Consider the following 16,035-nt stretch of genomic DNA (forward strand, 5'->3'; position numbering starts at 1 on the left):
CCCATACGGGGTCACGGGGAACCGGAGCCTACCCGGTAACACAGGGCGTAAGGGGACACACCCAGGACAGGAAGCCAGTCTGTCGCAAGGCACCCCAAGCGGGACTCGAACCCCAGACCCACCGGAGAGCAGGACTGCGGTCCAACCCACTGCGCCACCGCACCCCCCCCCCCCAAAACCAGGTATCAAGCATCAAATCCTAAACAGTACTGGAATAGTCATGGTTTGAATCCAGTGCCAAAATTAGCCAAACTTTTTTTTTCTTTTAAAGAAGGTGGAATATTGGAATATATGTTTAATCTAACAACTGAATGGAAAATCCAAAAAAAAAAAACTGCATAATTTTGTTACATTATGTGATAAATAACTGCTTGTCCACTGCAGGGTCATGGTCCAGAACCTATCCTGGAAGTATACAGCACAAGGCTGTGAACACCCTGGATGTCGATCACAGGGAAATCACACACACACATTCACAAACACCCATGCACCGGGCAGTTTAGAGATACAAATTAATTTGAAATGTAATTCTTTTCACTGTGGGAAGAAACAGGAGCACCCGGAGGAAACCCATGTGAACACGTTAAGAACATGTAAATACAACAGAGTGAGTCAGATTCAAACCAACATCTGAACACACAGCCAGGTGCTGTACGACAGCAGGGCTACCTGCTGTCCCACCATGCTTCTTACATGGTTTAGATCCTTTTTCACTAATAGTAGAAAATGTTTTGGGCTGAGCTGAGGATGTACCTGAGCTGTGTTATCAGGTACATTTTAATATCTGGAAGGAATGAGGAAGGTAGTTTTTGAGTTTAGACCTGCGGTTTGAATGCCAGTCCAAGGGTAATGGACTGTATCATGAATAAAGGATTCCAGTCATTTATTTAGGGTTTAGGATATGATTGCATGTCTGTACAGCTTTTGCTTTTCACTTAGTCAGTTTCCTGTCATTGCATTAGATTCAGAATCAGTGATGCGGTCATTGCTAAGGTGATGTAAGATTCCTTTGTTTTCTGTTTTTTGTGTGTGTGTGTGTGTGTGTGTGTGTGTGTGTGTGTGTGTGTGTGTGTGTGTGTGTGTGTGTGTGTGGCGGCAATAAAGGCCTGTTTGATTGTGAAAGCTGCAGCATTGCTCATTCTGCTGCCTGACACTGTCAACTGAGGGAACTTCAGGGTGTGAACCCATTTGTGTACGAGCTGGGCTTGTTGACCAGCTAGGGTGTAATGGGGTGTTCTAAAGCACAAAATGCTGGTGTGACAGCTGTTCTGGTTTGTTGGAACAAGAGGACGGAGACAGATTTTTTTGTTGTTGATAGCTTTGTTTCAAGGTGGGCGAGGTAATGGTGGACATTGGTTAAGGATCCCGGTCGACTCAAAAATGTAAAAAATGCAGCAATATACTGAGCCACCTTGAGGACTCTTAATGCCTACGTCACATTGTTCTGTCACAGATGAGCCCTCCAGCCCAAGCGCCGACCATGATGCTGTGCACATTCCAGCCTCTGCAGTCATATCCATCACACCAGTCATAACAACGATTCCGCCCAGCCCCACTTCCCCGACTCCCCATATTCGACGCCAGCTGTCACATGACCAAGGTGAGAACCAAATCTTCCCAGATGGGAATGGTGTTACACTGGCACTTAACACAGTGACACGGGTTAATGTCAGCATGAAAACCAAGGTGTGTGAATGGCTTTTAAGTCACTGTGATACAGTAAGAGTGATACCAATGAGACACACCAATGGTCCATTCCTTTAGCCCCATACTGTCCTGCAGGTAGCTGTATTTACTCACATGTGAACCAGTGCTGCCTTTTACTGAGTCTGACTTTTATAATTTTTCAATATCTGTCTTTGTTTTTAAAGATTCCCTTCGTCTCACAATCTTGGAGTCAGAGTCTGATGCCAAAACTGAGCGCTCCAAGTCCTACGATGAAGGACTAGACAATTATAGAGAAGAAGGAAAAGGGTATGTTATGTGCCCATTGGAACTGTGTTGTAGGCGTTTTACTGTTGTTGATTTTATATCATCATGCAGGTCTCTTACTCAGTTAATATCAGAAATGCATGTTATTCAGCAAATCTCTTATTTCAACCTTGCTTACAGTGGGCCATCCATTAAGCACATACCTGGTCTCAGGAGCCTGCGGAAGGTGAGTATCCAAGTCTTTCCCACCCAAAAACATGCTCAGGAAGCCACAGGATTGTTGTGGTACCTCATCTGATGAGCAGCTTGAATGCTTCTGAATGTGCTGTTAATTTTATATCCTATGCTTAAAGGGTCTTGAGGTTTGAAGTGTCCAGAAATGCTATAGCTTACAGTCACTGAACTGAGGTATGCTAGGTAAAGAGCTGGAGTCTACTGTGGGCATCTGGTAAAATGTGCAATGCATTCTTCAGTATTGGTTTGATAAATTGCATCTATTATATGATAAGATGCGGGAGTAAAAATGTTTGACGATGCATTATTTAACTGAACAATAATCAGCGATAGACAGTGGCATCAGTTTCATTTGGGTGTTAGACTTCAGCTCTGCTTCTGTTCCACCACTGGGTTTCCCTTTGTATGTAACCTGAAAGCAGACGTCCAGATGAATGAAGGTGACACACCGTGGGGTTATTCATCAAAAAAGAGGCTGTGATTTTGTGTGGCATGCCCTGTTCCAATTGCACAGGACCTCTGTGTTAATTCCCAGACTTGTATCAAAACAGCGACACTCACACTTTGGTTCGGCCCTTCCTGGAGGTGACCAACCTTCTAACACGGCCTCTCTAATTGGAGATGAACAGCTAAGAGAGATAGAGAGCTTGTCTTTTTATGATCCCTGCTAAGATGACTGTGATCTGGGTTTCAGCTGACAGACAGGTCTTCAGAAGATTCTGGATCAAGAAGAGATTCTTCCTCTGAAGTCTTCAGCGATGCCACCAAGGAAGGTCTTCTGTACTTCAGGCAGCTCAGCACTGAGAAGGGCAAGGTACTCCACTCATGTGTTACCTTTACATTTATCTGGTGTTTTTTTTGTTGTTTTTTTTTTTTTTCCCCCCCTAAAGTGATTTGCAATGTTAAGATGCCTACAATTGTTTACCCATTTATTCAGCTGGGTATTTTTTTACTGTATCAGCTTAGAGTAACTCAGGTCTTGCTAAAGGATACTACTACATCTGGAGGTAGGATTTGCGCCTGTGACCTTTGAGTCCAAAGGCTGTAGCTCTAACCACAACCACTTTGCTAACAGCTCCCCCAAAGAGCATTGCATTGGCCGGGAATCAAACCTGGGCCTCCTGAATTGCAGGTGAGAATTCTACCACTGAATCACCAATGCGACCACTTGCATATGCAGGGTTGAGTTGTAGCCTTTCTGATACTTGAGTTTTTGAGAAAAGGCTCAGAACGTGGCAGTCATACTCGAAGTAGCTACATTTGTGTTTGAGTACCAGAAAATCTCTTTACATTGACCTACATGTGAGTTGTTCAGCTTCACTTTATAAGGACTCTCTGGGCAGTTTTTTTTTTTTTTTTTTTTTTTTTAATTTCTTTCTCTCTGAGTGGATTACACTACAGAGTTGGCAGAACTGAAAGCAATAGTGTTCACTGCTGGTTGAGCGGGTATCTCAGGCTCACTGTCTCACTGTGTATTTGAATGTGGTTCCTTGTGTCGAGTTGGCATGTTTTCCCCGTGTTCATGTGGGTTTCCTCCCATAGTCCAGAGATGTGTTTCAGGTGAATTTGTGACTGTACCCTGACTTTACAAGAAGTTATAATATTGAGTGAGTGAGTAAGCTGCCCTGTGATACACTGGTGTCCCATCCTGGATGTACCATGGTGGGACGGACTCCAGCAATCCAGCGTTAGGATAAGTGGTTATGGTTGATGGTTGAATGGATAGCTGACATGAAATTGCTGCATCACTTGCAACTGTGATGCTGGAAATTTCTCATGGAATTCATTACCCTGTTAGCCCATCCAAGAATCTCATTGGAAGTTCATATATCTTTTTATCCTTCTCCTCCTCCAGCGTGTCAGTGGGGGCATTCGACCCTGGAAACAGATGTATGCCGTGCTACGGGGAGATACCCTCTGTCTCTACAAAGACAAGAAGGAGGGCCTGGCCCATGTTTCCTCACAGTCCGAGGATGAACTGCAGCCAATCAGCATAAAGGCTTGCCTGATTGACATCTCCTATAGCGACACCAAGCGCAAGAATGTACTTCGACTCACCACCTCAGACTGCGAGTACCTGTTTCAGGCTGAGGACCGGGAGGATATGCTTTCCTGGATCCGCGTCATCCAGGAGAACAGCAACCTGGATGAAGAGGTGAGGAACTGCTCAGGTTTACAGGTTGTCTGCTGTCATTGATGGATCTCCTGCAGCTTGAGGTGACATGCAATGACTTTGATTTATTAGGAATGCTATTTATTTAGCTGAAACTTGTGTTCAAGGTGCTTTGCAGTGATAGATAATCAACTTTACAGAGATTTACCCATTTATACAGCAGAGTATTCTTACAGGTTATCTACCTTGATCAAGGGTACTAGAGCAGAAGTGGGATTTAATCCAACAACCTTCAGGGTGTAAGGCTAACCAGGAGATTTGCTTGGCAAAACTGTGGCTGGAAAGTTTGCTGGGTTTTACAGAAATCAGTGTGACAATACCCAAAATATTTCTAAGGTGGTTATGTGCAGTTTTTTGTTTCCCCAGATACAACCTTTATTCAACCAGTACTCTGGAATTGTACTTGCTTATTTGTGTATCTTATAATATTTAAAAAAAAAATTGGTGGGAAGGTATCAGGATTTGTCTATCCTGTGTTTTATGTAAGGGTGGCACAGTGGCACAGTGGGTTGGACTGGGTCCTGCTCTCTGGTGGGTCTGGGGTTCGAGTCCTGCTTGGAGTGCCTTGTGACAGACTGGCATCCTGTCCTGGGTGTGTCCCCTCTCCCTCCAGCCTTACTCCCTGTGTTGCTGGGTTAGGCTCCTGCGACCCTGAATGGGACAAGCAGTTCAGACAGCGCGTGCGTACGTGCGTTATGTACCTACTTGAATGATGAACCTCGGTGTGACAAGTGGTAGGTAACAAGCTAGGTTTGCTTGAGACTTTCATGTCTGCAGCTATGTCTCTTTCTCTTAATGTAATGCATAAATTGTACTTTCTCTGAGATGTATGTCGCTTTGGACAAAAGTGTCTGCTAAATGAATAAATGTAAATGTATGTGCAAAAGTGAATCATCAGGGAGTATCAGTCAAGCATTAGACAAATTGGTTATTGATAAGATGATCGGGAGGCCTTCACAGGAAATTTGAATGTGCAGTTTTTTGTTTTTGTGTCATCCCTAAATTGTGTGCCCTTTAACACAGTGCATCAGACCTGGACTGCTGTCACCTGCAGTTTGCCTTCGTTCTCAGTTATGTGACAGGTGGAGCGCCGCTCTCTCATCCCTCTTACTTTCCTGTACATTTATAGGATGCAGCTGTTACCAGCCGGGACCTAATAAGCAGGAAGATAAAGGAGTACAACAACTTGATGAGGTAAACTGAGAGCCCTTTAAAACCACCTCGCTGCAGGGATCTTGTTCAATGATGTGCTAATTACTGAGCCTTGGTGTAATTCCGAGTGTGTCTCAGCCCCACTGGCAGTAAGACAGAGCCATCACCCAAGCCCTCACGCCAGTCCCTTAGACCAAATTTCCTGGGCGGCAAAGGGGAGAACAAGAGCTCGAGCCCACACTCACCAAAGGACAGTGAGAGGAAAGCATTACACAAAGGTGCGTGTGTGTTCTTGAAAGCAGCCTTTGCTTTGTCTGTGTTTGTCAGGTATGTGTGGACATTTTGTTATCTGAAGCGTGTATGCGTGTGTGTACTTGGCCCTCCCAGATGACAGCAGTCCCCCTAAGGAAAAGGGGCCCCGGCGGAAGGGTATCCCAGGTCTCATCAGGAAGCCCTTTGAGAAGAAGCCTCCTGCAGGAGTCACCTTCGGGGTTCGACTGGATGACTGCCCACCTGCCCACACCAACAAGGTAAGGGCCAAATTTTCCCTTACTTCCTTTGTGTTCCACGAACAATAAGAATAATGGCCTTTGTGGTGCTACATGCCCATCTGTTATCAGCTGAATACATTTTTATAACAAATTCTCAATCCTGAAATGTTTCTATATTTTTTAAATATGATTTTACTTTTTTAATGTTTGTTCCCAGAAAATTTTTTTTAATATCTTTTTTTATTTGATTGTGTTCACAAAAGTTTAATTTGTCGATCCAGTTTATCACAGTGAATCTCATTCATGTGAAAATGGTCCCAAAAATGATGATTTTCAGCAACGGTCTTCACCATTCAGTTTACATTGAGACTTTTAACGTCTGCAGTTTCTTCATGATAGGTTATTTCATACTTGCTTGTTTTTATCTTTATTTTTTCTGTCTATAGAATAATGGCAATCTGTTAATTGAAATTTTTGATGGTGAAGGGTTTGAAGGTTCTCAGTTACTTGATGTATTATCTTGAGGTGTTTCATGACATAAATCTGTTTTCTGTCCATTGCCATTTTGCTAACTCAGTCATCACAGCAGATGGTGCAGAGTGTGTCTGGGTGCGTGTTGTTCAATATTGTGTGTGGCACTATAGTGACTCTGAGTAGCGCTGTATCCAACCCGGCCCACTCTTTGCTCCAGTTTGTGCCCCTCATCGTGGAGCTGTGCTGCAAGCTCGTGGAGGAGCGAGGGCTCGAGTACACGGGTATCTACCGTGTGCCCGGCAATAACGCCGCCATCTCAAGCATGCAGGATGAGCTGAACAACAAGGGCCTGGTGGACATCGACATTCAGGATGATGTGAGTGTGCGTCGCAGATGTGCGATTGTTCCACGTGGCCCCAGTCATGGTCCAGTTTGTCCACTGGTCTCTCTCCCTTTCTTCTACCTTCTTGCCTCTTTCTGACTGTTTTCTTTCTTTCTCGCTCTGTTTTACCTTGTAGAAATGGAAAGACCTGAATGTGATAAGCAGCTTGCTGAAGTCTTTCTTCCGGAAACTTCCAGAACCTTTGTTTACTAATGGTGAGACTTTAGGATGATTGGCTCTTTGATAACTTTTGCGCTTGACTTCGTTTTAGTGTTTTATAGGTCATGATCTAAACTGATACTTAACAATTAAGTTAATTGTTAGTTTCAACAGCACTTAGTGGCTACATATTTTACTTAGCTGCTTGTTTTTTTTTTTTCTTCAATTTTTTTTTTGAGAACTTTGTCTTACAACTGCTTCTTTAGATGGAATGCGCTCTCTGTGTGAACATATTACAAAGATCAGTGCAAAGAGTTGACACAGCGCCACACAGTGAGCAGTGTGCAACTTGCAAATCATTGTGGATTTTTTCCACTGCGCTTTTAGTGGCAATCATGTACTAAGAGGTCTTTGGTCCTTGCAGAAAAATATGGAGATTTTATTGAAGCCAACAGGATTGAAGATGCAGTTGAGAGGCTGAAGATACTGAAGAAGCTGGTGAGTGAAACACTGCCATCGTGCTTCTCCCTGATTGAAGGCACACAGAGACTGACCTCACTTGCTGTTACAGCTCCGTGAGCTGCCAAGTCACCACTATGAAACTCTGAAGTTCCTCTCGGCACATCTCAAAACGGTGGCGGAGAACTCGGAGAAAAACAAGGTGAGATGTCCGAAGCTGGCTGTTGTAGTCCTCAGCATTTTGGGTTTGAGTGGCAGTCGGGCAGTAGGGCACTTTAATACCCCTACGCAGCGCACTCTGAACAGCTCCAGTAAAAATTTCCACCTGTAGAAGTGGAAAAAATTTGATTCTTTATATAGAAGAACTGGCAATTAAATATTTATTATTGTTGTTATAATATAACAGTGATAACAATATAAGAGCAGCAGGTTGTGTGGTGGTCTATCTTGTTACTGAGGGTTTGAAAACCTAGGTTTGAATCCCACCTCCTGCTGTGGGTCTAAGGTGGAGAATATTTCCCCAGATTGTGTATGTACAATGTACAGCAGTGAGGCGGTTTTTGCCTTTCTCGTCTGGATAAAGTGGTCTTTCATCTCTCTGAGAGCCTCTGCTCTCTTATCTTGCAGATGGAGCCACGGAACCTGGCCATCGTGTTCGGTCCAACGCTGGTCAGAACCTCTGAGGACAATATGACCCACATGGTCACACACATGCCTGACCAGTACAAAATTGTCGAGACCCTCATTCAGCATGTAAGAGCTGAAGGTGTGCTGGAAAACACGGGTTTCACTTGGCCAGTGTAATGTGGTTTCTGAGCATCTCCCTCTTCTCTTTCAGTACGACTGGTTTTTCACTGACAACGGAAATGAAGAACCAATGGTGTGTATTGATGAGTATTGCTGTTTTTCACTATGGGTCTCCTCTGTCCATTCTGCCATGCTGGTATTTGTTCTGCAGAAAGCTTTGCGAAAGCCATTACTACACAGTTAACTATTTCACAGGAATTTAAATTTGTCTCTTACACATACTGATTGATTGTGGCAGTACAGCTTTGAGGAACAATTGAAGGGGGTTGAAACCCATTTTCCTACAAAGGCTGAGCTACCTGTGCCCCCCCCCACCCCCCCCCCCACAGACAGCGGTCCAGCAGGAGAGCACGGTTGAGTCTCAGCCTGTGCCAAACATTGACCACCTGCTCACCAACATTGGGCGGACGGGCACCTCCCCAGGAGACGTATCAGGTAACTCACCTGGACCAGACGACCTGTGGGTGGGTCACATATTCTATTTCTGAGCTTGTCATGGTGAGAAATGTCTTTATAGTTCAGTTCCTTTTGGGAAGAAAACATAATGCATGTCAGTTTTGCTTTGAATACGAGAGTAAACAGAGCTAGTTATTCTTGTAATGCTAACTGATTAAAAGATAAATGCTGTTTTCCAAATGATTTCGGTTCTTGCCTTTTATTTCTTAATGTTTACTTTTCAACTGTTCATCATTTTCATTTGAGATGTTGTTTTAAGGCAGAATAAGCCAGTTTTTCCCGTGGCAAACTATTTCCGTTTCTTTATCATGCATATATAGCATAAATCCATTCTAATAAAAAAAATGGAAAGCTTCAAAGTAGTTTGCCAACATTCAGTTTTGGTTTGTAATAACTTTTTGTTTATTACAAAGAATTTTTAAAAAATGTAATCTAAAAAGAAAATGCATATTTCAGTTACTTCTGTTGCTTTCTATCTTATTTCCGCTCACCATTTCATTTGTCCTCCCCTTTTCTTGTGTTTTTTTTTTTTTTTTTTTTTTTTTTTAAAGTAAAGACTCTGCTCATGTTCTTTACACGTGTTGTCGTACTACTGTGAATGTGACTAACCCGGCATGTTCTTTCCCCTCTGAAAAATGATCCCTCTGTCTCTAGTTTTCCTTGTTGAGTGTCTAAGGGTTTTCCAGCATTTACACATACTGATCTTGAAACAGGCCAAGTGGGAGGAGTCTATCACACGGTGATGTCACTCATGGACTCTGTAATATCTCTGATGGACAGCTGGAACTGTAGGAAGAAGGAGGATTGTTGTGGCCAATGTAGCTGCCTAGTCTGCAGAAACCCCCGCTTCTTGTAAATTGGAAAATAAAAATCCATACTGTCATCTGTGGTACACATTTACATTTAAAGAATACCTCACACAGACCGGTACGCCATTCTCTAAGCCTTTCTGCTGTTTCTCATTATCTCTGAAGCAATCCATGAGGAGAAATAGCATGGTATGGTCTCTGGGTTCTCACTATCGTGTGGCATTACCACCATGTGTCTAAAAGGGGTGTGGTTGGGGGCTCAGCTTTACAGCACAATACAGTTCAGTAGAAGGAAAAAAGTAATTTATAATGTGTATGTATCAAAAATGAAAATGAACAAACTCTTTTTGGAAAAACAGCCCAATGTTGGACAAATCTGACATGTTTCCCAGCTGCTTGTGTAGAGGACTTTCCTCATCCTCTCCTGTAGTGTACCTTGTGGCTAGCTAGCCCCTTTCTTCCCCCCACCATCATGTTTAGCCTCTGTGTGTCTCCCCCCATGCCATGCCGCTCTCTTCTCCCACATAGCTGCTCTACAGCAATCATGCTGCATATTGACATCATACCCCCCTCACATCTACAGGACCATAACATCGCTGTGGCTCCACTTCTCTCTGTTTCTTGTCACTGGGAAGGAGGACGAAAGGCAGTGGCCTGTTTTGTATTACAAATGGAGATTTTCTAGGCTATGAGAGAAAAAAACTTCTCTGTTTCGAAGAATACTTTAGGATATTAATCAGAAATTGTCTACTCAACTCCCTTAAGCTGACATTTTTCCACTGACCATATTTGTTCAATAAGGGGGTTTTGAGAAATGAAAAGGTACGGTGATGTGAGAAAGTGTGAGCCTTGGAAAGTTTGTCATTTTAAAATTATTAAGAAATGTGGATGTCTTTTCATTTAAATAATGGGTTAATGTGGCAACATTTAACAGGTTGCAATGAAAATTTGTACTTTGCAGATAGATGTTAAGCAAAATTTGACTGAAGTGCAGTGTTCTGTGGTGGAATAGCAAATAACATCTCCCAGATTAAGTATCGTGTGTTCCCCTTTGGCAGAAAGAACTGCGTGTTTAGTGTTTTTTTTTTTTTTTTTTTTTTTTTCTTTTTTCTGGCTATCTGTCATGGACTGAAAGGAAATTCGTCTTGCTCTTCTGCGCAGAACTGCTTCACTTGTGACGTCTCAAGGATTTCTCATAGACACAGCACACGTTGAGCCCCCACCATTCAGCTGGATGTAAATTAGAACTTTGATCTGGCTCCTCCAAAAGTCTGTTTCCTCTTCCTCAGTTGTGCATTTGCTTTAGTGTTGTGTTCTGTTTTAGATCGTTGTCCTGCTGGAAAACCTGTTTTTGATGGAGCTTCAGTTTTCTGACTGACAGTCTTGCATTGTGCTTGTTTTCTCAGGTACATTTTGGAATTATAAATTATATATAATTGATTCAGTAAAAATTAGTTGCCCAGGCCCTGAAGCAGCAAAGCAGTCCAAAACCTTGATGTTCCTACCACCATTTTTAGGGGTAAAGTTCCCATGTTCAAACTCAGTGATTCGTGCCCAAATGTGGCATTTGGCTTTGTAGCTAAATTATTTCACCTTTGAGTTGTATTTGTAGAGTACGTTGTTTCAGATGTCATGTTCTAAGTCCAGGTGATTTCTCAGACTTCAGTTATACTTTTGTCTTCTTTTTTGAGAACAGGATTCTTCTTGACTGCCCATAAAGACCAAGTGTGTTCACATTTACATTTATTCATTTAGCAGATGCTTTTCTCCAAAGTGACGTACATCTAACAGAAAAAACAGTGCATTTCATGAACAGAAAGAGACCCAGATGCAGAGCACAGTTAATTTACTTTCCACCATATGAACCAATGCACATCACATGAGCGGCTGCATGAAAGTTTATCCGTTATTCAACAGTTGTGACCTCAACGTTAGTTTAGTCTCTCTCTGGCTGTTGACTTGTTCACATTGACATTGACTGATAGGAGATTCATGTAGATACTTTGATGTTGACCTGTAGCTTTTTCGCACATCTTGGAGCATCTTATGGTTAGCAAGAGGGCTAAATTTTGCAAATGTGGTGGGGTACAAAGGGTTCTGTATCTTCTGTCAAACACATGGACATCAGCAGTTTTTCTTAGATCCCCTGACTGCTCCATTGCCCTTGGCACAGTGCATTCCCTCTCACCAATATGGTCACTTTAAACCCTAGTAGCATCTCTTTACTGTCTAGCCAATCATTTGCTCCCGTGTTGGTGCACCAGGGGCACGTCATAGTCAGTTGACGAAATGATGACCAGACATGTGCTCGTAGTTCAGCCCTGGGAAGCTGCATTTCTGTTGAATAAATAATTATATTATTTATAATTAATTATGCAGCTTTCCAGTGCTCACCCACCACAAACCTGAATTAGGACAAGAGGTTATTGATAATGAATGAATAATCAACAAATGTCTGGTGTTTTTGTTAAATGTGGTCACCTTAACCTTACTGAGAGCATTTCATTGTGGATCAGACATCCATGTCTTAATAAACTCAGTCAGTAATTTTTCTTCCACTTGTCCTCCAGAGGGTCACATTTTCTTAATATATTGACAGTAACCACTTTTCAGGGGGTGTACTTGCTTTTTCTTATTGCCGTAGATGTGAATTTCAGACAGTGTTCATTCAACAGCAGATAGAAGAATCCTCATTGCACATGCTTTTGGTACCCAACATACACACACACACACACACACACACACATATACATACATATATATATATATATATATATATATATATATATATATATATTTCACAGACATTCACCAAGCCTTTAGAAAACTGACCTCCAAGGCAAATACATGAGTTCTGGACTTGCGAAAGAGCTGTCTTGCAAATATAGATCTGAGTAACACACATGTGTTGGTGGACCAGTGTGCATGATCTGTCTCTGTGAGAATGATGTCTCTCCATTGCCCCACCCACCTCTCTCCATCGATGTCACTCACCAGGCTTTCCTCACCATTCACTAATTGGGCCGTAAACTCTGACCTGTGCCCTGTGACACCGTGGGCCTACTGGGGCGCTCATTGTAGCACTAACACTCTGTTCTTTCTTCTTCCTCTCCCCTTCAGATTCGGCCACTAGTGACTCTGCCAAATCTAAGGTGAGTGTCTGTCTGGATGCTTAGGAGCACCTGTACTACTTTGGGAGGTGAGCTGCCTGCTCAGGAGTGTACCAGAACACAGACCGGGTTGAAGCAACGGCGCTCATGCTGCACATGGGCATGGTGGGGGTGCTGTTCTCTAGGTCAGGCCCGGTATGCTCCATCAGATCATAAACAAGAAATGTGAGCTGCGGGACAGCAACAACAGCAGCACTTTGCTAAATAACAAACTCTTGGCAGAGGGATCAGAATGAGTAATGAGGATTCGGGAGCCCTGGGCTCTCATGTCATGAACACTCCTAGTCGCTCATCCATCCAGCTTGAAAGGCACTTTATTTTTCCAAGAGTTTGCTGACGCTGCACTGCTGTCACTTGGCTGCCGGTTACAGCTTGAATGGGCTTTTTGCACCCGCGGACACCGTAGTATTGCTTCACTGTGCTTGCCATACAGCAGCTGCCCGTGCCACGTTTGTTAAGAAGTGTGCTGCTGGAGCTGGGAGGTGCTGTGAAGGTGATCCCCATCATCAGCAACGCTCTTTCTGTTCACTTGTTTTTTTTATGGATTTTATGGATTTCCTGTTTTTTGTGACGCTGGCAGAGGAACAGGTGGAGTACTGGTTGTCCACCCATCTAGACATCTGCTTAGGCTGAGTATTATTGTTCTGTTCTCAGTGGCCCTTTGGTGGAACTCACTGTGATCTTTTTGCTCTCTCTCTCTCCCTCTCCCTCTCCCTCTCCCTCTCTCTCTCTCTCTCTCTCTCTCTCTCTCTCTCTCTCTCTCTCTCTCTCCCCCCCAGCAGGGTTCCTGGGGGTCCGGGAAGGATCAGTACAGCAGAGATCTGCTGGTCTCCTCCATCTTTGCTGCAGCCAGCCGCAAACGAAAGACGCCCAGGGAGAAGCTGCAGCCTAGCAGCTCGGACGACGATCTTGACAGTGTGTTTGTGAAGAATGAGCTCCGGGCACAGAGCCACAACACGGGCGACCTGAAGAGTAAGAAGGAGGCCAGTGCGCAGGAAGCTCAAGAGTCAGAGAAGGGAAGTGTGGATAGCACAGAGTTCACTACCAAGAGTAAGAAGGAAGGTCACAGAAACTCCTTTTTTGTGAGAGAGAAGATGCCCCATGCAGAGCCCTCACCTTCACCAAGCCTGAGCGTATGCCTGCCCGCAGGAGGAAAGTCCTCGCTTTCGGACCCGTCCTCCCATTTAGACGAGGCAGCATCCGACCTGGGCACCATGAGTTCCCAGGCCTCAGGGCCAAGTACGCGGCACAGGAAGTCAGTGGGGCCCGAGGGGCGGAGTGACGAGGTGGCAGCCGCAGAAGTAAGCTCCATCACCTCGGACTACTCGACCACGTCCTCCATGACCTTTCTGATGGGGGCCGACGGCGGTATGCTGAGCCCTGAAGCGCAATCGGTAAGCGAGAGCCACGCAGACGAGGCGGATGACGAGCGCAGCGAGCTGGTCAGCGAGGGCAGACATGCTGAGACGGACAGCGAGAGCGACTTCTCTGTGTTCTCCCCTGGGGGGCTGTGCACCGCTGAGGGAAGCTCTACGCCCAAGCTGGATGGCCGTCGCCCTCTTCCCTCCCACAAGCTCATTGAGTGCGACTCGCTCTCCAGGAGGAGGTCACTCCGCCACAAGACGGACAGCGAGTCGTCAGAAAGTGGCCGGGCGGAACGTGAGACCAACCGGCTGTCCCGGGTACTGGAGGTCATGAAGAAGGGCAAGTACAGCGGGGGCTCCACTGTGACTGTCCCCAAGAGTGATGGCGAGAGGCAGGAACCGGCCTGGAAGCTTAAGATAACAGAGAGGCTCAAGTTCCGCCTGAAGACCTCGGCAGATGACATGTTTGGAGGAAACTCTCCAAAGACACGTTCACCAGAGGCGCGCAGGAAGAAGAACGTCCGCCGGCGGCATACGGTTGGGGGTCAGCGCGACTTTGCCGAGCTGGCAGTCATTGGCAACTGGAAGGGGCAGGGTCATGGGAGCCCGGGGGAGGAGCGTTCAGCTGTAGGCCGGTTAAAGCCCAAGTGCAGCCCACAGGACTTCTCCATCCGGGAATGGATCGCTCGAGAGCGCTACCGCGACAAAGGCCCCGATGCCATCCCTGGGGGGGCCTCGCCCAGCGCATCTGCGGCCCCTGAGTGTGTGGAGCAGGTGAATGGCGGTGGTCTGCAGAACAAGAACAAGGTGACTCTGAGCCTGGCAGCAGACGCACATCCGCACAAGCTGTCAGGTGCACAAGTTGTACGCTCCAGGTTCTATCAGTATCTGTAAACCTGCAAGGTGTGTGTCTGTGTACGTGCGTGTGTGTGCATGACTGAGTTTTATGTATGAACATTTATCAAACCTCGTTTACTGCACAATAGTTATATTTTTACATACATATGTAGGTGTGTGTATAAATGCAGTGTAACAAAACTGGATGAAATACATTTATGTGTAATCCCATTTTAATTGACAGGATGACTTTTTATTTAGTCAAACTCCAGTAATATGTGACACTGCAAGGGGTTTCGTTCATAGGAAGCTGCATTTGATATGAGAGACCTTTCGTCTGTGTAAACGTGGTTCATGTGACAGGGAAAGGACTGCAGTGTGTAACAAGTGTTACAGTGAGAATTACTGAAGTCTAACCTCCGTAACATCATAAGAACGGCTGTATTTTTGGAAGCGGCGGTTCAGCTCTTCCGGCAGTAACCCTTTGAAGAAATGTATATGCTCACCGTGCTCTCGACTAAAGCAAAGTTGCTTGTTGCCCGTTTTACAGTGTACATACTTTTGTCTGTACTTGAAGTGTGTGTCTTTTGCTTTTTAGCCTGTGTATGGGCTGTTTTCTGAGCTGCGCGCTGTGGAAACTCTTTGCAGTGCATTTCAGCAGCCAGACCCTTTATTAAGCAAGAAAATAATAAAAACAAGTTTTTATATTTTTAAACAAACAAACGAGCACGGAACAACAGATCCCACCTTGCATTGTGCTATTTGTTTCGCCACGTTTAACCTTTTCCCTCTGACAGTTCCTGGCATTACAGTACGAAAAATTAAGTAGTCACATCTGCAAATGTTTCTTTACAAAAAAAAGTGCCTCAATGAGTCGGGTCTGGGGTAGCAAGGGTGCCACAATGCCTATTGCTGAAGTTTTAAATAATGTACTGTTGTGAATGACATAATGTCATCAAAGATTCCAAACAGTCATTCTGAGCTTCCATTTGCCAGGCATTCCAGACGAATCTCAATGTGCTTTATTTTTTGTTTTCGGATTTTTAGCGAGACTTGAACTGTAATGTCTGTAAAATAAATAATTTAAATATGTATATATGTAGATAGTTTATTATATATATATATATCATGCTTAG

The 16,035-nt window shown here is 44.4% G+C and overlaps 1 protein-coding gene across 6 annotated transcripts in view; it reads left to right on the forward strand.

The window, feature by feature from the left end:
- The window catches only part of arhgap21a (Rho GTPase activating protein 21a), an 80,373-nt gene extending 64,762 nt beyond the window's left edge, over nt 1-15,611 (forward strand). For 4 of the 6 annotated variants that reach the window (XM_029246157.1, XM_018747760.2, XM_018747777.2 and 1 more), the window contains 17 exons: nt 1,454-1,600; nt 1,872-1,974; nt 2,113-2,158; nt 2,861-2,980; nt 4,022-4,321; nt 5,469-5,533; nt 5,630-5,769; nt 5,879-6,021; nt 6,674-6,832; nt 6,975-7,053; nt 7,422-7,495; nt 7,569-7,658; nt 8,084-8,209; nt 8,295-8,336; nt 8,593-8,698; nt 12,649-12,680; nt 13,478-15,611. In XM_029246157.1, coding sequence (XP_029101990.1) covers nt 1,454-1,600; nt 1,872-1,974; nt 2,113-2,158; nt 2,861-2,980; nt 4,022-4,321; nt 5,469-5,533; nt 5,630-5,769; nt 5,879-6,021; nt 6,674-6,832; nt 6,975-7,053; nt 7,422-7,495; nt 7,569-7,658; nt 8,084-8,209; nt 8,295-8,336; nt 8,593-8,698; nt 12,649-12,680; nt 13,478-14,956 — 3,251 coding nt within the window. In that variant the 3' untranslated portion in view covers nt 14,957-15,611. The remainder of the gene's footprint in view (nt 1-1,453; nt 1,601-1,871; nt 1,975-2,112; nt 2,159-2,860; nt 2,981-4,021; nt 4,322-5,468; nt 5,534-5,629; nt 5,770-5,878; nt 6,022-6,673; nt 6,833-6,974; nt 7,054-7,421; nt 7,496-7,568; nt 7,659-8,083; nt 8,210-8,294; nt 8,337-8,592; nt 8,699-12,648; nt 12,681-13,477) is intronic. The other 2 variants (XM_018747769.2, XM_018747792.2) reach the window with 1 other exon arrangement.
- Nucleotides 15,612-16,035: the final 424 nt, after the last annotated feature.

Source organism: Scleropages formosus, chromosome 19 (assembly GCF_900964775.1).
Source record: "Scleropages formosus chromosome 19, fSclFor1.1, whole genome shotgun sequence".
Lineage (NCBI taxonomy): Eukaryota > Metazoa > Chordata > Actinopteri > Osteoglossiformes > Osteoglossidae > Scleropages > Scleropages formosus.